The sequence below is a fragment of the Crotalus tigris genome, unplaced genomic scaffold (genome assembly GCF_016545835.1).
Source record: "Crotalus tigris isolate CLP2741 ecotype Arizona unplaced genomic scaffold, ASM1654583v1 scf7180000017601.7605149639:7615979, whole genome shotgun sequence".
NCBI lineage: Eukaryota > Metazoa > Chordata > Lepidosauria > Squamata > Viperidae > Crotalus > Crotalus tigris.
The window spans coordinates 5,899,739-5,920,564 of NW_024096505.1; the positions used below are offsets into that span (position 1 = coordinate 5,899,739).

The 20,826-nt window shown below is 36.4% G+C and overlaps 2 protein-coding genes across 9 annotated transcripts in view; one reads left to right on the top strand and one right to left on the bottom strand.

Annotated features, from left to right (window-relative positions):
• Window positions 1-238: 238 nt before the first annotated feature.
• On the top strand, window positions 239-7,650 carry ATP5PO (ATP synthase peripheral stalk subunit OSCP). Its single transcript, XM_039318763.1, has 7 exons — window positions 239-346; window positions 2,061-2,111; window positions 3,846-3,956; window positions 5,025-5,154; window positions 5,350-5,462; window positions 6,236-6,322; window positions 7,458-7,650. Exons 1-7 carry the CDS (start codon window positions 314-316, stop codon window positions 7,569-7,571), a joined length of 639 nt encoding a protein of 212 aa, XP_039174697.1. The 5' UTR covers window positions 239-313; the 3' UTR covers window positions 7,572-7,650.
• Window positions 7,651-9,791: 2,141 nt separating this feature from the next.
• Window positions 9,792-20,826, bottom strand: part of ITSN1 (intersectin 1) — a 95,129-nt gene continuing 84,094 nt past the window's right edge. For 2 of the 8 annotated variants that reach the window (XM_039318803.1, XM_039318776.1), the window contains 7 exons: window positions 20,317-20,484; window positions 18,852-19,064; window positions 14,643-14,764; window positions 14,126-14,208; window positions 13,959-14,042; window positions 12,432-12,605; window positions 9,792-12,058 (listed from right to left, as the gene is read on the bottom strand). In XM_039318803.1, coding sequence (XP_039174737.1) covers window positions 11,910-12,058; window positions 12,432-12,605; window positions 13,959-14,042; window positions 14,126-14,208; window positions 14,643-14,764; window positions 18,852-19,064; window positions 20,317-20,484 — 993 coding nt within the window. In that variant the 3' untranslated portion in view covers window positions 9,792-11,909. Of the gene's footprint in view, window positions 12,059-12,431; window positions 12,606-13,952; window positions 14,209-14,642; window positions 14,765-18,851; window positions 19,065-20,316; window positions 20,485-20,826 lie in introns of those variants that run through there. The other 6 variants (XM_039318767.1, XM_039318785.1, XM_039318793.1 and 3 more) reach the window with 5 other exon arrangements.

Here is a 20,826-nt window from a genome sequence, read left to right on the forward strand (position 1 = left end):
CTACATAAGAGGTAATAAATTTTGTACATACTACGATCGGTCAGCATAAGTCTAACCCCATGGTTTTCCTACATTTTCAAAGCAATGTAAAGCCTTTGCTTTCCCTACTCCGACTCCTTGTTAAGACTTTCTTTGCCTTCTGGAACTACGCGAGATCTCTCTTCCTCGGTATGTAATATTCCCTTCTCTGTAGTTTGAGAAATGAGGCACTCCACAGAAACTACGACTCCCAGAAAGCCGCAGTGGTGCGTCAGTCTATGCGCGCGCTTCCCGTTTGCGAAGCCGAGAAAGCCGGTTTGACCTAGAGAAGAAGATGGCGGCTTCGGTCGCAGGATTGGGTGTGAAGGTGAGTGGTAATGTTTCGCGGATTTTTTTTTTTTAAAAAAGGGGGAGTTGGTCCTGCGTTTATAACCTTCTCATTATAAGAACATTTCTCCCGTTCCTGTGAGAGTTCGGGGAAGGAAAAGTCACATCTAAGGCTCAAGCAGGATCCCGAAAATATGGAGCTTGCTTAAAATGAGGATTCTGATTGATATGAAGGTGTAAAGGGGATGCTTTGAGCGAGCGATCTTCATTTTCGCTGCCAGATTTGTTGCAAAATCCTCCTTTTGGAATTTAAGAACCGCCGCATGCCAGAGCAATATCTGAATGAAATCCAAACAGCTACCGCATTTTTGCCCACCGTTGTGCGAACTCGATCTCTGGTTTGCTCGTGGTCCAGTATGACTTGTGAACCCACAGCCTCCTTTGGGGCTCGGTGAAAGTGCTTGTAGTCTTATCTGGAATTGTCTTGTTTATTTATTAAGTGTATTTGCTGCCTATCTCCCCGATAGGGTGACTCTGGACGGCTTACTAAAAAATGCAGTTAAAATTCCATAACTATGCAAAAAACCAGAACCAAGGAGATGGACAGCACAGGAGTGCAATCCCATTCAGAACTAAAGATGATAATCAGATCCTGATGTCTCTTGCACCCAAATCCTCTCCATCTTGCCAGAATTCATCTGAAGCCTGAAACATGTCACATTTCATGAGATGGGCAGCTGAAACAATTTGCTAAATAAATAAAATACCGGAATGTGATAAATAAATGCTTCTTTCTTCCAGAAGGGTAAAGGCAGCATGATAAATTGCTTGGATTGAAAGAAATTCCCAAAATAGAATAAAAAAACAAGTTGCATATGCATGTAGAATAAGCATAGATTCACAAAGTTGAAGGCCCTAGTTGCATATGCATGTAGAATAAGCATAGATTCACAAAGTTGGAGGCCCTTCTGGCTTTTAAGTCTTACACACAAACACCATGCAGGAATCCAAGATTGCTACCCAGCCTTTCTGAAAACACACCTAGTGAAGAGAAACTCACAATGTGGTTGCACTGTTGAACTGGTGTTGATTGATATTTATGCACTATCAAGACATTGTCTAACAATCATATAGATCAGTGTTTCTCAACCTTGACAATTTTAAGGCATGTGGACTTCAACTCCCAGAATTCCACAGCCAGCAATGCTGGCTGTGGAATTCTGGGAGTTGAAGTCCTCATGCCTTAAAATTGTCAAGGTTGAGAAACACTGATATAGATAGAATAGCAGAGATCCTTGTCCAGGGTCTTGGACACAATTTCCAAATCATCACTGATGTGTGCACAGCCCTAGAACTATTATTCTACAATGATACACAATACTGAATGACATTGAGAAGTTATCATATTAATTATTGTTATGTTAATTGATCATATTCATGATTGATCATATTAAGAATTAATATATTGCATTTGTTGAATTAATAGGATGCTGTTGTAATGTTGAAAATATGCCTTGTTCAGCTGTTGGTTGCTGAACTAATTCCTATGGCTGGTAAAAAACAACAACTACCGCTACATTTTGTATGTCTGGAAGATACATTAGGATCAAATCTACAGAATTAAGTTTTACAAAGTGACCTATCTCAATTGATTTGGAAGTAGTTCAATTTTTTATTACTGTGATTTTTTTTTTACTCAGTTTATGTAATAGCTTTCTTTTTTAAAAAGTTAAACAGTACTTTTCTTCTTACAGGTGCGGCACTTCAGTACCTCTGTGATTAGGTCAGCATCCAAGCTAATTCAGGTAAATTTAAATATTGCTAAATTTAGAAAAAAAATATTGCTCAACCATAGCTTTAATAGTGTTTAAGGGAATAAACACATCATTGTTGAATAATGTGTTGTAATTTAAATAATGAAAAGATAGCCTTTAGCACCTTTCACTTATGAAGTGCACTTTAATTATATTTTTGCTCATATACAAAGAATTGTAAACATATTTTCTCAGAAAAAGTCCTGTTGGGTTCAGTCATTTTATTCTCAATTGAAGTTTACAGTTAATATGAAATTCAAGAGAGGGAAGAAGCAGAACGTTTTCATGAAATGAGAAAAAAGAAAAAGAAAAGAATAAAGTTGGTAGCAGAGGAAAGATAGATGTTTGTTAAAGAGGTGAGGAAAGAAATATATAAGTGGACAGCAAGGGAACATGTGGCTCTCTTGAGAAAGCAAGGACAAAAGCCCATTGATATCCAGAGATATATGAAAAATATTATAGCAGAACTAAAATCTTCACATCCCATCAATTTTAGTGAATTAGTTGCAGTGTGTTTAGGTGACTGTTATAAATTGTCCAGGACCACTTATATTGTACAGCAATGTTATAGGGTAGTCCTTGATTTAAAACAATGATTGAGTAATTGAATGAAGTGGTTGTTAAGCAAGATGTCACATGACTGCTTCGCTCAACAACCATAATCCTGGCACTTCTGGTTGCAGTTGTTAAGTGATTCCATGAATTGTTAAATGCATGGGATCTCAGTTAAGGAGTGCAGGGTGTCTTGGTGGGAGAAGTTCCTGGGAGACTCCACTCAGAAGCTGAAAATCTTCCTTGCCAAAATTCAACAGTATTTCCAGCCTTTGAGCAAAGACATGCGTGGCCTGTGCTGGGCCTCCCAGGTCCTCCCTCACCCAGCCTGAGGTACCCCACACCCCTTACTTTCTTGCACATTCTGCTTGAATTTCAATTCCCTCTTGTCTCTACAGGCTGGTTGAAAGAGTTCCCTGCCAAATGATGTGAACTCCCTTCTGCACAGAAGGGAACCCATTTGGGTGGGTGGAGAAATAGCTCAAATTATCAGGATCTGAGCTCCATTTTTGCACCCTGCAGGACGTCAACTTTCCTCCATATGCAGAAGGGAACTTCTTCATTGGGGTGCAGGAACAGCTCAAATGATCAGTATCTGAGTTACGTTTCTGCACACCAAGGGAGGATAACATCTCTCTTCTGCATACAGAAGGGCACTCCTTTGTTGGGGTACAGAAATGGATGACAGATCATCAGGATCCGAGTTCCATTTGTGCATCCCACAGAACGAAGTCAACTGTCCACGCACAAAAGTGAACTCCTTCAAAATCTGAGCTCCATTTCTCTACCCCACTGAAGGAGTTCAACTCCCCTCAGCAGGCAACTCTTTCATTCAGCCCCCAGAGATGAGAGGGAGTCATCTTGGCAGGCAGTAGCAACTTAGAACCTTCCTTCAGGGCTTCCCACCTGACTTTCAGGGGAAGTCAGCAGAGAAAATTGTAAATGGCAAACATATGATTGTGGGGTTCTTGGCAACCAATCATAAGCATGAACAGGTTGCCAAGCAATCAGATTGAAATCATATGATGTGTGTGCATGTGTGATATTTTACCACAGCTAGAAGTGCTTCAGGTCTGTAAATTACCCTTTTCAAGACAGTTAACAACATCAGATGGTGGTTAAACAAGATTACCTGTAACAATATGATTTAATGTGTTGCTTTTTTTCCTGCAGCCCCCAATTCAGATATATGGGTTAGAAGGCCGATATGCCACTGCACTCTACTCTGCTGCTTCTAAGCAGAAGAAATTGGATCAAGTAGAAAAAGAACTGACTCGTGTGTTGGTAATAACATTTTGTATTGCAACTCTTTTGATGCCTATTTCTGCTAAAGATGTTTGTGCTCATGAGTATGAGGAATAACTTTTTGGATTTTCATGTTAGGCAGAAAATAAATCCTTCTCTCCCATTTTATTATAGAACCACAAAAATTACTTTTTAAGTATTTTTTGTAGGAAATATTAAGAATATGTGCTTAATTCTTCTAGTTCAAGTAGAAATCCCTTAATTCTGATAGAGAACATCAGAACTAAATAAATAAAAATAAAAGAATAGTTAACATACAAAAGCAGATATTATTTTGTATTTTATTCTGAGAGCCACCCAGAAGTGTTGAGAGTTGGATGGAAACTAAGTTGAATATATTAATATTCAGCATTTGGACTGGATTGGTAGTAGGAGTTTCTTCTAAAAAACAGAAAAATAAGTTCTCACAAGGGTGTTTTCTTTTTCTTTTTGGCCTGGGATCGCTGAGAATGTATAGGACTGTTTTCTTGGTAGGTTCTTGACAAGACCATTTTATGACCAGATATTGTTGTTACAATAAAGTGACCTTTGTAGCCACACACAATACCTCAGTTTGACACCCCTGACCTAGAGGTTTCTTCCACACTGAAAGCAAAAAGGTGATTTTAACTTATTGTCATGCAGCTAAGAAGCTTGAGATAGATGTAAAAAGTAACTTTTTCTTGAATAAATGAAGTCCTCCACTATTTAGTTTTCTTACAAGTTATAAAAGTAAAGCAATGTATTCTATTCATTTATTTTTAAAAGTTGGTTGATTATGGATGTTAAATGTCTTTAATACCTTTTGGAATGAAATTTCTACTCCAGCATTTATTAAATTGTACAGATTTAAGTTACAGTCAGAAATACATTTACTAAGATGGAAAGTGATGAGAACTGTATATAAGAACATATAAGATTAATCAGAAGATGAATAGTATTGTGAATGCGGTAGTATCATTAAACAATCCAAAGCCACGGGGCATACTTTGATAAATTGAACTAGTATGTCATGACTAGAAACAAATATTATTTTGATCAAGTTCTCTTTTTTTGTTATAATTTAAGGCAATAATGAAGGATCCTAAATTATCCAACGTTGTTATGAATCCTTATGTAAAGGCCAAAGTGAAGCAACAGATGGTGGGTGATGCTTTACTTAAGGAGAAGCTGTCTCCTCTCACTATCAATTTTGTCAGTAAGTACGTATAGTGTTCGTAGTAAATTGGACCAAACTCTACAAATGAGAGTTGAATAAATATTCTGTAAAATACTTCAGAATGAAAAAGCTTTTTTTTTTTTTTTTTGTAATTTGCCAATGTGTTTACACTTCTAATACAGTTTGGATATCCTTAAGTATTATTAATCATTTCTTATATTTTTGTTTTTCAAGAAACGCTTGCTGAAAACAGTCGGTTGCCTTATACTCCAAGTGTAATTTCTGCATTTGGCAAGATTATGAGTGCATATCGTGGAGAGATATTGTGCTCTGTAACTACTGCTCAGGTAAGCAAATATATTAAATATTTTTAATTGTTATAGATAAGTCTCTAATAATTAGGTACTGGGGATGGAGGAAATCACATGGCTACACATAATGAAAATAAGTATAATCCCTCCTAAAAGGAATTCCATCTGATGTGACCCAGGAAGAGACCTTTTTCATTGTAGCATCCCCCTATAGAATATCATCCCCCATGATTACACTGGCCCCCAAGCCTGTTGGCCTTTAGAAATTCCCTGAAGACAAGATTATGCCTTCAGGCCTGGGGATTGCATGAACGTTGTGAGCCTGCGAGGTGTCTGTATTGTCTGTGAGCTGGGATTGGCACAATGCCATGTTTTTACGTTTTTGGTTTATTGTTTTAAATGTGATTTATATAAGTTTGGTGTTTGGGGCTATTTTAATTTATGAGGCACTTGTTTCTAAGGTTAGGTGTGATATGGTGGGGCATGGCATAGTATGGTACATTATAGTATAGCATAATGTAGCACAGCAAGGTAAGAAGCTATGTATTGTGTTTGCCAATGTCTTACATGTCTTAAAATATTTTTCTGAAAAAAGGAAATTAAAATGTCACTTGGACATTATTGAATGGAGAATTTCAGTTTAGTGTAAAAGCAATGAAATGTTTTAAACTAATCATTCAGGATTCTGTGCGTAACAAACTATCCATTCTGTTTCTAAGTAAAGAAATACCATATATTTATCTTATATGTTTAGAATTGAATGCTATCTGTCAATTTTTAAACTTTTCTCTTTTTGCTTAATATTTTAGACCTTGGATGAGGCCAGTCTTACTGAATTGAAAACAACTTTGAATAGTTTTCTAGCCAAAGGAGAAATTCTAAAATTGGAAATGAAGGTATTGATGCAAGTTACATAAATGTTCTCTAAAGCAAAACCCTTTCCTCCTTTTAATCTAAAAGTAAGATGGGCTAACTCTGTTATCTTCATTAATATTCCTTCATCTGTCCTTGAAACCTTTTCCATGTTTTGCTTTTCCGAATCTAACTTAATGCAAATTGATTAATGGATGATTGAGTCTTACACTAGGCCATAGGAACAAACTACTTTTACAAGTGGCAAAAAATCACATTTGTAGCCAACCTTAAATTAACAGTAGAATTAATTATCGTTTCTTTGGCCTGTGAATGTTGACATTTCTTTAGATCAGGCATGTCAAACTGCCAGCCCACGGGCCAAATGTCACATGCAATGTCACATGACGTCGCGAGTTTGACATGTTTGCTTTAGATGTTGGACTTCTTAATCTTTCCAACTTAAGTGTCTTCCAGATGTGTGGAGTTCAGCTTCCAGAATTCCCAAACTTAGGGAAAGTTGCTTTAATACCTTGTTCACAGAATAATAACTAGAAATAATATTTATATCATTCGCTATCAAATACATATACTAACTATTCTAATTCTTCTCTCTTGCATAGTCAAGTTATTTTGATTTATTTACAAGAGTTATATGCCATTCCAGTCACCACCGTCTGAGCAGTGTATCATATCCTATTCTATAAAATAAATTAATAATTGTAAAGCCAGATCTCTGAAAAAGCTGGTCTTAATGATCCTTCAAATGCTCAGTAAGGTTGGTACCATATTGGATTTCTGGGTCAATGTTGTTCTGAAGAATCACCAATAGTTGAAAAGGCCCATATTCAAGGTCCCTGAAATGATATTCCTCACCTGAAGAACACAAAGGAATTACTTCTTGATCTTGATCATTTAGAAATAATTGGAAGAAACCAGTTCCAAAGAAATATCTTTGGCAGGTAGACAGACAGACAGGCAGACAGATTCTGATACTGATAAAAACCACTAACATTCAATCAAATATTTTTATAGATTTCTGAGAACTGTCAAGATTATTTGGCATCTCTATTCTGTCATAAATTTGATTGTAGTGATTTCTCAAATATAAAATCAAGCACAGCAATATTATATACTGTGGTAGTAACCTATCTAAATAATCTTGCCATTTTTTTCTAGTCTGATCCATCAATCATGGGTGGAATGATTGTCAACCTTGGAGACAAATACATTGACATGTCTACAAAGACCAAAATTCAAAAATTGAGCAGGATCATGAAAGAAGTTATATAATGTCCATCCAGTTATGAATGTTCATTAAAAACTTGTAAGGCCTATCATGAGAACAATAAAACTGTTTATCCTTAAAATAGCTGGTTGTATTTATAGTACTTTTATATTAGATTTGATAGTACAATAATATTGATGAATATATATGTCTTTGCCCTGGTTAAGATGCAGCCCATTGTAGCTGCTATTTTAAAACGTAATTCTTCCTTCAAAAGGATGCTTCTGGGAACCACCAACTGTGAAATTGGAAATGTAGTTAGTGCTACTGGTGTTGCATTCTTCTACTATCATCTGATGGTGAAGAGCCTACCCTCCCAAAACATCTTGTCTAACTTTTGGATCATGTTTGTGAACCTGATAGACTGGAACCCTAACAGATTAATGGTTACTGTTTTTGGTTGTCTTTGTTTTTTGCTTTCTCTGTCTTTTGGCTCTTTCCTATTAATGCAAAACTTGGCCAGTTGCTAGCCATTAATGGTAGAGATTGTTCCCTGCATCTTGCATTGAAGGTCATAGTCTTCTAAACAATACTTGAAAACAAATTCCACTGAATTTCAGTGGGTTTAATTTCAAGCATATATTCTGTATACTATAAGATTAAATTCCATTTGGGTCTTTGTAAATTCCTCAATGACCACATAATGCCTGCAGTACTAGAACTGTCAGAGGAATAACCAAAAGTCTAGTCATAGACCAGGGAAGAGGAATTCTTTGGGGATTCAGAATTGCATTTGATATTAAGTGGATTGCATTATTGTAGATTTGAAGCCAGAATCAAAATGAATCAGTCTCACATTAAATGGCTCAATTAAATCAAGGACTTAGAAAGATATTTGGCAGGGTGTTTAGTTTTTCTACTCAAACATTTTTAGCACATGTTGAAAGTATTGCTTTTGAGATCAGCTGACATCAGGAAGTGCTGATAGCAGTTAATTGGTCAAAGACATCGGATACATAGCTGCAGCGGCATATTCAACCTTAACAGTGGTCTTCAGTAATGCAAAAGATAGGTGGGAGACAGCTTCTGTTTAGTCATTCTGAAGAAGGTACAATTGTACCTTGGTACTTAATGCTTCAAAACTCAGCAAATTTGGTATTCTATGTATTTTGATGTGAAAATGTCCCAGTACCTGGCCTTTGTTTAGGACTCAACCTGCTGCTATAAGAAAAATATGGCTGTGGGGAACAGACAGGAAGTCAGCCATGCTGGGAAGGTTACTGCAAAAGGAGGGGGATGGCCATAGAGCAGTGGTTCTCAACCTGTGGGTCAGGACCCCATTTGGGGTCGAACGACCATTTCACGGGGGTCGCCAAACAACGCAGTCCGCCATTTTTTTCCCCCTTTTCCTTAGCTGTGCTACTCCCTTTTATTCTATTGGCTTTTGAAAGCCAATAGAATAGACTCTCTTGAATAGAGTCTAATTCTATTGGCTTTCAAAAGCCAATAGGAATTGTCCAGGCTGTCTCTGCCCTGCTGAGCCCGCCAAAAGTCCCATTCTGCAAACAGTGCTGCACGAGTAGTCCTCAACTTACGACCGGGTGGGGGTTGCGGCATTAAAAAGGTTGAGAACCACTGCCATAGAGGGTGAACAGGAAGTTGGCCATGTTGGGAAGGCGCTGACATAGAAAAAGGAATAGACAGTTCTTCCTGGCCGAAACAAAGGATTACATGGTAAGTCAAGTGGTTTGGCACTCGTCCTTTTTAGTATACATTGCACCTCCCCAAACCAATTAATGCTGAGTACCAAGATGCTACTGTATTATATGAATTTACGTGTTGGTGAAAGATGTTGAGTGCAAATGTTGACAAATCTAGAGAAGGAGTCTATCTTTCTAGGACCACTAATAGTACTAAGTGAATAACTAGAAAGAGTTTATATGCTGAATGATGAATTTTGCTTTATAAGTCAGTTAAATTTTGCATTATCCATAATATGTATTATATCCTTTAGATTTGAATTTTCCATTCAAGTCTGTGATCTTTTTAAATGGGTAAATAAATGATTTATCCAAACTTGGCAAAACTTTATTGGCAGTTTTACTTACTGACATCCTTTGAATGGCTACTCTTCTTCAAATTGTGGGTCTCCTGTTGTTTTCTAAGAATATGCAGCTAATTTGATTTGACACTGGAGCTAATGTACCTGCTATTTTTATTGTCCAGTAAGATTTTTGTAAATAAGATTTTTTAAAAATCTGAAAAGAAAGCAACAGCCACCTTTGTTAATATCCTTCTGAGTTCAAGCATAGCCAAAGAACAAAGACGTTTAATATTTTTCCAGCACGAAGGAATTTTCTTTTTTTACTTTCTACATAATGTATTATTTTCATATACATTATATTTAATAAAATGTACTGATACAGAAAAAAGGAAAGTGTGGGCCTAGTACTATTTACATATTTTAATTCAAACATTTCAAACAACATTGAAAAATAAAAACAAGTGATTTTTCATTGTGTTTTCAACCAGTCAGTGCTAAATAACTGCATGCCTATTCAGTTAAACTTACTCTAAAACTTGGTCAAGTTTAAAGTTTCTAACTAAAGTGTGTTTCTCTGGTCAAAAAATACATAAGTATGTCATTTCTGATACAAAATTCTACACTATTTTCAATAAATAAATAGTAAACCAATTCTTAAAAGTATGAAATGTAAACTTTGTTGTTTCTCCAACATACAGGATTTTTTTAAAAAATGACTGTTGAAAAGAATACAGTGGCTTCCTTGGAAATAATAACACACAAACAGTTTCAAGCACAATTTACATTTATCACTAGACCTTATATACCTATCAAGTATAAAGTTATTCTAATTTCCTAATGGAAATAATAAAAGATTTGCTGTGCTAAATAACATTCATCTCCACAGGAAACATGAAAACTGATACCAAAGCAACATGCAAAGAACAGCAAAGCCAACACAACTCACGAGAACATTGACGTGCTAACAGAACCATCAACATCTCCCATTCTGAAAATCTACAAAAATCGCCTTTTAAGCATGATCCTTGGGTATCAAATGGAATAATTGAAAATAGAAAGGAAATGCACTTGCATTGACCCAAATTCTCCTGTCAATGTGTCAAGTTCATCCAAATACTTATGCAAATAGTCTTTTGTTCAAATGATTTTTAAACACTCTGCTGAATCAAGTTTTTCCTATTTGAAATTGCAGAACTTCAGTGAAACTTTACATTTACAGGATAGCAACAGGTTCCTTTGACTGAGATCGCTCTCTTTGCAAAGTCTCAGCACAATCCAATGTTTAAAGCGGCAAATCTGCAACTATCTTGATGGGTTACAATATATATTGTTAGCATAGTTTCAAAACCATGGTGTATCATTTCATTTGACTGAGGCACAATGCAGTGTAATAAAATGTCCTGTCTGAATATTTTAGCCTTGTCTTCATGCAGAGTTAACAGCTTTTGTGAACTAGAGCAACCTTTCCTTACCATTAGATTAATCCCCCTGCAGCAATCTAATAATTTTATTGCAAGGTACAGCAAACACACTGCAGGACTTGGGCGACTTTTTGCTAATTGGATCAAAAATCCTTTACAACTCAAGTAAATACAAATACCTGAAGCACTGATGCATGGATAGAGAGTAATCCGTTTGGTGAAAGACACCTAACGCCTATACAGGTTTCAGGTCCACTTAGGAGTCTTGCCTGCTAAAGGAAAAGATTTTAAGTTACTGCACCCTGGGCCAGCAATTTATTCTTAATCCATAAAACATCTGCTTAATAAATATTATGAAAAAGCAGCCTTCAGCTCAGCTCTTGAAAACATTCCAGGCTACGGGTACCTGTCACTTCAACATTTTTTTCTTTCCTCTTTTTTTTTAAAAAAAAACCATTCAAATATCATGAACTGCCTAAAAAAAAAAATCCAAATATCTTACATGGCAAGAATGCATTCGTGTTATAAGTATTTTTATATAAATATATTCACAATTTGTTTATATACTACTCTGAGGGGCAATAGGCACAACACTAGGATAAATCATTAGAAAGTCCAAAAAGTCATACGAGGACACCCCCCTCTTGACACAGCATGCTGCAGGAACCAGGAAAAAAGTGCAATGTTTTCTCCACCTTGTCAGAGCACAGACTAAGGTCTGTTATTCTAGAAACCCTGAATACTGCAGCAGAAATTCCACAGAAAACATCAGAACAAAAAATAAAATGAAAAATAACATTTTTCTCACAATTTGGACTTCAGTATTGTCCAAAATTAATCTGGCTAATTAATAAGTGTCCATAACATCTGCAGGGAAAGTTATTTATCTCTTATAAATGGACTGAGCTATTTCGTAGAAACCTCTCACATTTTCCTTTCTAAGGCTCATCAAACAGCTGCAGATCAAGTCGGACAACTATCTCTCCCGTTGGGACTTCATGCAGGAGAAGACACTTTGTAACTGGTCCCTTTGAGCCTTGGTCTTTCTTAATATCAGCCACACGAATTTCTGTTCGACCCAAGAAATCTGAAATAGGAAACATACGTGATTATAACTAATGGGAATATTGGGATCAAACTGAAAAACAAGCACATCTTCTGTATATTTTATTTCTAGGAAAATGCCACAAAGCAAAGAACTCTATGCATGAACATAGACCAGTTAACTTCCTTTTCAGTTGCAACTACCTGTATTGTCTCGTATCCTCCTTGGAAGATTCCTGCTATTTAAAAGTGTACTTTCAATTATTGTCAAAGCATGCTGTAAGAATAAGAAACCTGGGACTTTCCATGCATGCACACTGCCAAAACAACACACTTCTCTCCCCCACTGACTATATAGGTTTGGAAAAGCTGTTTTGAGCACAAAACTAGGCTGAAAAATGAGAAGTGCCACTTACCATCAGGAGAGAATTGATCTCTCTCAAACACTGTTATGCACAGCACATCTTGTTCCAAATCTTTGATAAAAAACTGACAGTTAGAATTCCATTTGGGATTGAGAGTGTCCTGTATAGTCTTGGTGATATGACACTGTGACCCCATCGTCACTTCACAATATGGGTTACTCTTTCCTAATAGAAGAATTCACACAGATGGTATAGCACTGATTATATATTTGCATCCATGAAGTTAGTAATTTATTTCTATTCTTTTCACAAGACATCATCATTTTTATTTCTTTCATATCATTTGTGTTTAAGCAAGGACATTTATCTGGCTTTTTGAGTGCATGAATGCTGTAAAATGAATATGGCATCATTCAAAGTTAATCATGCCACATGTGACTTACCACTTGCAATCCATATATTAACTAACTACTAGTATTAAACCCAAATGATTCAGGCAGTGAATTTCAAGGAGACATTTTTTCCCTCGGAGTGGGAACAAAGCAGAACCAATAAAGTTCACCTTTATTCAGTCTGCCTGAAACTGCTAAAAATTGGTAGACTGACTTATGAAACATATGGAAGCTATTAACATCACAGGTAGTCCTCCACTTATGACCACAACTCAGCCCCAAATTTCTCTGCTGCGGCTGAGTTAGTAACATGGTTGTTAAGTGAATATGGCTTCCTCATTGACTTTGCTTGTCAGAAGCTTGCAACTGGGACACTGCAACTGTCATACATATGTGTCAGTTGCCAAGTGTCTGAATTCTGATTAAGTCACTACGGGAATGCTGCAATGGTCGTAAGTGTGAAAAACAGTCATAAGTCCTTTTTTCAGTGCAGTTGTAACTTTGAACAGTCACTAAATGAACTTGTAAGTCGAGGACTACCTGTATTTAAGGTAGTCTGTACTATCTGAACTGTACAGGCTGTACTAGTCTAGATAGCTATAGGTAAAGATAAAGATGCTTTCAAACTTAGCTCATGACAGATACATGGACATATACGGGGTTTTGGCAACACTACGGGTTTCCCATTGCTGCCTGTCTTGTGTTCCATAATGGTCAACATACTAATCTACATGAGATTATTCAAATGATATTTTTCAAATGCTGTATTTTTTTTTCTGACAAATTCTTTTACATTAAGCAGATTAAATACCCCAAGAGGTGCCCTCTGTCACAGTTGTACTCTTCAGAACAACTTTCCCATAAAGCAGGGGCGTCAAACTTGCAAGGTCATGTGATGTGTCACAACGTATCGCGACTTTTTTGCCATTGCCGGCAAATGGGGTGGGCGGGGTTTCGCTATGATGCAGTTTGACACCCCTGCCATAAAGGATACTGAGCACCTGTTAGTATCATTATTGTCATTTTAGCACTCTTCTCTACATTCCTAGAAGAAAGTTCTAGAGTAGACAATGTTTTTTGCATTCCCAGAAGCTCTTGTCTCTCTTCCCCTCCCCTCAGAAGCTCTTCTCTCTCTTTCCCGCCCCCCCCCCCAGCCATTATGGGAAAAAAAGAATAAAGTTCTTACCATGAGATCTGCAGGGCTTCAATTCAATACCTTCAACAATGTTCACCATTAACCTTCCAATACCTGTTGCCCTTTGGGATCGGACTGTGGCAAGAACAGGCAAGATTCATTATAATATTCTTCTGTTATTTTGGGGAAAACTTAAAACTGTACCCCCAGTGCAGTACCTAAGTATGCTTTTTCCCTCTTCTTCTTCTCTGTTTCTATGTAAAGTTCAGAAGCAGCTTTGATTTTCTGAACCCAAGCTGTCCTTCAGAAAGAGAAGGTGGAAACAAAGTTACCCATTGTCATTAAGGGTATCAGGTAAGCAAATCTGATTGCATGGAAGCATGAACCTAATTTAGCTCTAAGTTTTAAAGCCAAACTGGATGTGATATGAAGGATCTCCATGAGAAATGACAATAGAAGGCATTGACAATGTAGGAAGAGCAAGGTCTATTCCATTTTTTTGTGCTTCTTAATTCCCAGTTAAAACTATGTCCTGACCAAAGTTGTTACAGAGCATATAAGCATATAAATATAGTTGCTGTGAAATCAAAATGGGAGAATGCAAAGTTAAATGTTAACAACACTCAAAGCTACGAGATAATGAAACAAAGTATATGTGGCACATTTGCATGATAGAACAAAAAAGAGAACGTTCAAAGTCCAGTAATTTTCAGGGCTAATACAATGGTATTTTACCTTTCATTTATACTTTCTGCACGAAGTGTGTAGACTCGATCAATATGTGAGATGTGGAAGATGGGCTCATCCCCAGAAGGATCCGTAGGCAGTTTTACCAAAACCTCATTTAGAAATATAGGCTGCAGAAATATTACGCAACATTCAGTTTAATTTGGAATGAAAGCCTTACAAGAGATGTTAAGCTTGGCACACAACTGACTTGTATGTTGCTGGAAAGATGGTACTTTTCTTTTTCATACAAAATATTTGTCACGTATCCACTCCAATATAAATCTTTTGTGTATCCACAGGGCATAACTACATTATTTGCAACATATTCATTTTAAAAACAACAACAACGCTATCTACTAGGAAAAGATTCAGCATATTTGCAAAGATGCATTTGGTCCTTTTTTCCACAAAGACTGTATACTGATCTGGTCAAGGCATTAATCATATGGGCAATACAATACCCAGAATATTGTCACTTATATTGAAATACAGTTGTTATAGTATCACCTCTAGTTCAGTGCTACAAATACTGTCAAAACATGAGCATTAAGAGTAAGAATACTTAAATTATGTAAAAAAACCTGGAGTCCTGATTCCATTCCAAGCTTGGGTTCACCAAAACATGGGAGAAAGGCCCCTACAAACCGCCACAGCCTGAGAAATACTCCAAACATTTCATTGGTAGTGCGAGACACTGCCAGATATGGAACCTCACTGAGTAATTTAAATAGCCCCTTCTCACTCTGTGATTCTGGGATATCCATGATATATGTAATGATAGGTCCCATAAAACAACTTACATCCTCAAATTTTAAGTCTGCATGCTTAAGCAATATGTGTAATTTTTATAGTTTTAGTATTATGTAAGTGATGTCCATGACATTATTTTCCAAGAAACATATATTTATGGGAATCAGCTTTAGATGTTTATAATATATCATGTACATACATTCTTTGTTTTGTGTAGCTTCTGTACCTTACATTAATAAATAGTTATTTAATTCTATTGGGAGTTAACAACCAGCAGCAGCAACATTCACTATACTGAATGTCTAAGAAAATACTGATTTGATTTAGTTAATTTATCTGAAAATAGGAAGAGATGTCAAAACAGAAAACGTTTTGCCTTTTTAGTGCATGTCAATAGTAAATGTATGCTTTTAAACTAAAACAAATAATTTGTCAAAAGCTTGATGGAATTGCTTTAATTAATTTACTAATGTTATCAATCCATGGCTTGTGGGAAAATATAAATATCTGCCAGAGTTAGAGTACATAAGAACTATTGAGGATAGTGTATGTTTTTGTTCCATCTCTGCTTCTGGGATAAACAACACACATAAACACATAAACACAAACTAGACCAGGGGTAGGCAACCTTGGCTCTTTTATGACTCGTGGACTTCAACTCCCAGAATTCCTGAGCCAGCATGGCTGGCTCAGGAATTCTGGGAGTTGAAGTCCATGAGTCATAAAAGAGCTAAGGTTGCCTACCTCTGAACTAGACCAAAAAGGAGGACAAGGACATTATTTTCCATGTAACCTAAAAAGTAGTACATTTATAAACTACCACTAAAGACATTACAAATTTATTTTTGAGGAATCAGAAATTGAATACAAGTGTATTTCCATTGTTTTTCCAAACAGCTGGTGAATGCTGACTCGTCTGTAGCCATGAGGATTAAGCTTAATACATCATTCCAAAAACTGCCCATTCTTATAATAGTTTAAAGCCAGATGAGCCATACCATTTTTATTAGAACCATTTCATATTATTTTTTTCCCTCAAACTCAATCAGTTCTGGGACAAGAAAGAGAAGAAATTTTTGCTAATATCACAGAAGAAAAAGCAAGCATTTATCCTCCCCTTCAAGTCATAATAAAATTTCCTTCTCTGCACCTCCAATTAGTTTTTTAACTATCCAATACAATTCTAATTATATGTTTAGCAACATATCTAGCTTGCTCCCAAGAAACAAATAAGGGCAATCAGGATGCTTTGGGAATATAAAGGATTGCAATTAACCCTCTAAGTGCCAACATTAGGCTAATGGGGATTAAGAATGCTTGGTGACTATAAAATATATAATTGGGGGGGGGAGAAGAGGGAGCAGAAGGAAGAGGTAGAAAACAAGAGATTATAACTAGCTGGCTGTCGGGTGTGAAGCATCAGGATCATACATAAATTCCAGCTCAGAAGATGTATTGCTCAAGCCTGTACAAAAGAATCTAGTCAATTAATATCCAATACTAATCTGGCACAGGATAAGGGTCAATGGAATTCAAGAGGGGTTGAATCTGGACCATTTATGGGAATGTAACAACTCTAGCCTGCTGACTCACTTAACTCCGCCCCCAGTTCTGCCTGCTACACTGGCTGGAATAATCCATACTGAATTATTTTATTGAAAGTTCTTCTTGCTATCTACTATTTTCTACTGATGCAGTTTAATTTCTATTTGAGTTGTTGTCATCTTCCTCTCATAAGTGAGGAGTATAATTGTGGCTGTGTTTTCACAAATACTTAAAAAAACCTGAACTGACATAAGAAAGAATGATGGTGATTGGAAAGATCTGCTGCATGAGCACCCAACTAAACAAATATGTTTAGGTTTATTACAATTTAATGGATAGATACCATGTTTCTCCGAAAGTAAGCCCTACCCTGAAAATAAGTCTAGCTTGATTGGGGGGGGCTAATATAAGCCCTATCCAAAAATAAGCCCTAGTTTGGGGGTGAGGTGCAGGCCTAAAAATCAAGTTGGGTGGGGGTGGGGGGGTGGAGCTTACCATTGCAGCCAGGCCTCCCATGGATCAACACTTGCCTTGCCTTACTAGCCCACTTCTTCTACAGCCGAAGGAGTAGCTTCATTCTGCAGCTGTGAATAGAGCGCCAACCTGCATTTCACAGTCAGACGCCTTTCTGGAAGGCCTCTGCAGCTGAGAAATGAGCTATGGATTCAATCCATAGCTCAGTTCTCAACTGCAGAGGCCTTTCCAGAAGGCCTCTGTCTGTGAAATGCAGGCTGGAGCTCCATTCTCAGCTGCAGAATGAAGCTGTTCCATCGGCCGTAGAAGAAGTGGACCGGCTGGGCAGGGCTATCAGTGCCACTGCCGTGAGGTAAGTGTAAAAAACACCCCTGAAAATAAGACCTGGTGCCTCTTTTGGAGGCAAAACAAAATAAGACCAGGTCTTATTTTCGGGAAAACACGTTATGATGTACTACATTAGCGTCCTCTATGTAAAACCTTTTGAATGTGAAGCAGCCCATTTAGAAATATTTGATGGATTACATGAAGGTTGACATGATATGATGAAAATACTTTCCTTGTTGATCATGTTGTTCACCTGACATCATTACTTATTATAACTTTTTTTTTTTTGTAAAATAAGCTTACACATTCCCCCAAAAATGCCTACACATAGTGTTGTTAACATCATCTTTCTTCCAAGGATGATTATGACATTATCCCATTATACCTTATTGAAAAATAAAAATCAGAGGATGCCTTCAGCCCATTTGAAAATTATCTTAAAATGGCTAGTGTTCTGGACAAGGAATACTGTATTCATTATGTCAGCAGTCAACTGCTGCCTGGCACCAAGCCTAAGAAACACAGAACAAATATTTTTATGTCATAGGCCTTATCTACCCATGTTACATCCAGTGTTTGGATTACCTTTGTCAAATTTGACACCCAGTGCTTTATTTCAAAGTAAAGTCCAAGATTAACTGGGGCATAGCATAGGGCACCTAGGCTAGGAAAGACATTAGAGGAAATTTACTTATGAAATTTACATAGCTGCCCGTCTCACGGATGTGACTCTAGGTGACATAAATAAAACAATCGGGCGAAAGAATTGAAAAACAGCAGCATAATTCAACAATTTAAAATTTTAAATAATGTAAAAACAGTTTAAACACAGATATAAACAGGACCATGGGAGAATGAACCAGCTTCCTACGCACAGTGTAGCCATCTCATTGGCTCCATATTTCCCTGACAAAAACTTCCTCACTGGTTTGCTTTCAGGCAACAATAGCAAACATTTTGGAATGGGCATGGAATCATTTTGTAAAAATATCCAAGCTTTGTTCTCAAAATTCCAAAGACGCCTATTGGCTTCAAGAGTTTGGGACCTTCATGTGTCTGAATGAAAAAAAGGATATTTTAATTATAAATCAATAATTCCTTTTTAAAAGTGATACTTACGGTTTTGTACATTTTATACTGCAGATTAGATTTAGGGCTGAAAACCTTGTCTGTGCCAGATGAACCAAGAGGTTTTATGATCTGTGTCAGCAGGAGGAAGTCGTTGAACAGAAAACCATACAATTCCTTGTTGCTCTTGGCCTTGTAGAGTTTTCCACTGTGCAGAAATTTGCGTGGCCCCAAGCAGTTTGTAACAGAATTAAAAACAAGTTGCTGAGGGGGAACAAAACATACACACACACAAACCCAGCAGCAGTGAGATGTATAAAAATATACCAGTCATGACATTGTTGTGTGTAATTGAACCTATGACATCAGCTTCTGTTCAGGGTAAATGCTTTAACCCAACAGTGTAATGTCATCACTTAGTGGTGTGGCTAAAAAATAAGGGTCATTTGTGAAATTATTCCTTTAGATTTATATCCTTCAATCAGATTTGAAAGAAGGAAAGTTTAAAGAATTGAAGGAGGTATAAAAATAAAATTGGTAACAATACATTGGCACAATAGGATTATAATACACTGAACTAGTTTTGCTACCAGTTGACTACTTTTTATCTGTTGGCAACACTGGCCATATTTGCTGCCATATTAAGACATGGATCAATATAAGTTTTATTATTAATTTAATATAACTATTAAAATTATATTAGTATAATAAATGCCAGTAAGTACCATTGGCTAAGAATTGAAATTGGCAATTGTTTCTTCCACTTGTTTTTTAGAACAGCTTTGCTTCTCACCCAAACTGGACCTGTAGTTAACATTAACTGTACTTATTCTAAAGAAGGCAGCTTCAAAAACTAGCATTTGAAGATGATTTGTTTTAAACTATCCACTATCAAACAAGGAAAAGGAACAGAAAAATTTGAATTTTTCTCTCTGACCATATAACTTGGGAGGATGAATGGGAAAGCAAAGCCCAAGTTATGCTGCTTGTTCATTTATGCTAAACCATGATTATGTGATATGTGAACACAGACTGTCTAGATTCACATTGTGCTAACCTGTGATCACACCGTTTACACATTGTTCTAAGCCATAATCACCATTTAGAATAGCTGAGTTTCCACTACAAACTAAGTTAAAATCAAATAACAATTTTGGCTTCCTATGATATATAAACCCATTAATGAATAACAACTACCTTAATCTATATCTTTGATTTTAAGAAACAGCCCTTTTCAGCATTACTGATACAGAAAAGAGTTGATTTTTTAAGTGGAATAGTATGAAAAGAACTTAGTTGACGTAACAGTCACCACCATATTGTGGCTTAACAAAGGAGTCAAAGAGAAATGAAAACCAGAAAGTTGACACTGGTAGAAGTTATGTCCAATGAAGAGTAGGATAAAATTAATTTAAAATCTTATTAATATCTCTTTAACTAAACAGAGTTATTAACATTATTTCAGCTATCTTTTTTAAAGTAAAATATAATTTGTTTTTATATATTTAAGCTTTACCTCTGATAATCCTTCACATTGAACATGAGCCTGGATCCATTCTAATCTGTCTGAATTTTCTTTCTCACGTACACCTTCATTCACCTGTGAACACAATTCTTCTGCTTTCTCTAAAGCATGTTTCAAGTGGCTATGATCAGGATGATTTTCAGGAGTATTTTCCAATATCTACATAAAAATAAGCCAATTTAGTTCCTTAGAAACCTGCAAATCTATTCCCTTTTAATTTTTGTTAATTATAAAAATAAAGAAAAATAAACTTAAGAAATACGACCCTGTACAAATCATTAAGAAAAGCCATTTGTAACATTTCTTGATTGCTAAAACTGATTAAAGCTGACTCATTTTCAAAGCAATCTTATTTTAATCTTTCTTACATTACTCTAACATAATTTGAACCTTTCATTATCTGTTCACCCCTCAAACTTTCTTAATCATACTCTTAAAGAACTAAAAACCAGATCAATTCATGTTTCAGCTATGTAGGGAGGGATCAAACCTCCAAATAAA

Excerpts from the sequence above, each read along its gene's own strand:
- ATP5PO (XM_039318763.1), top strand. The coding sequence starts at position 314 with ATGGCGGCTTCGGTCGCAGGATTGGGTGTGAAG. Across the intron at positions 5,155-5,349 it reads TCTCACTATCAATTTTGTCA|AAACGCTTGCTGAAAACAGT; the intron begins GTAAGTACGTAT and ends TTGTTTTTCAAG. Across the intron at positions 5,463-6,235 it reads GCTCTGTAACTACTGCTCAG|ACCTTGGATGAGGCCAGTCT; the intron begins GTAAGCAAATAT and ends TTAATATTTTAG.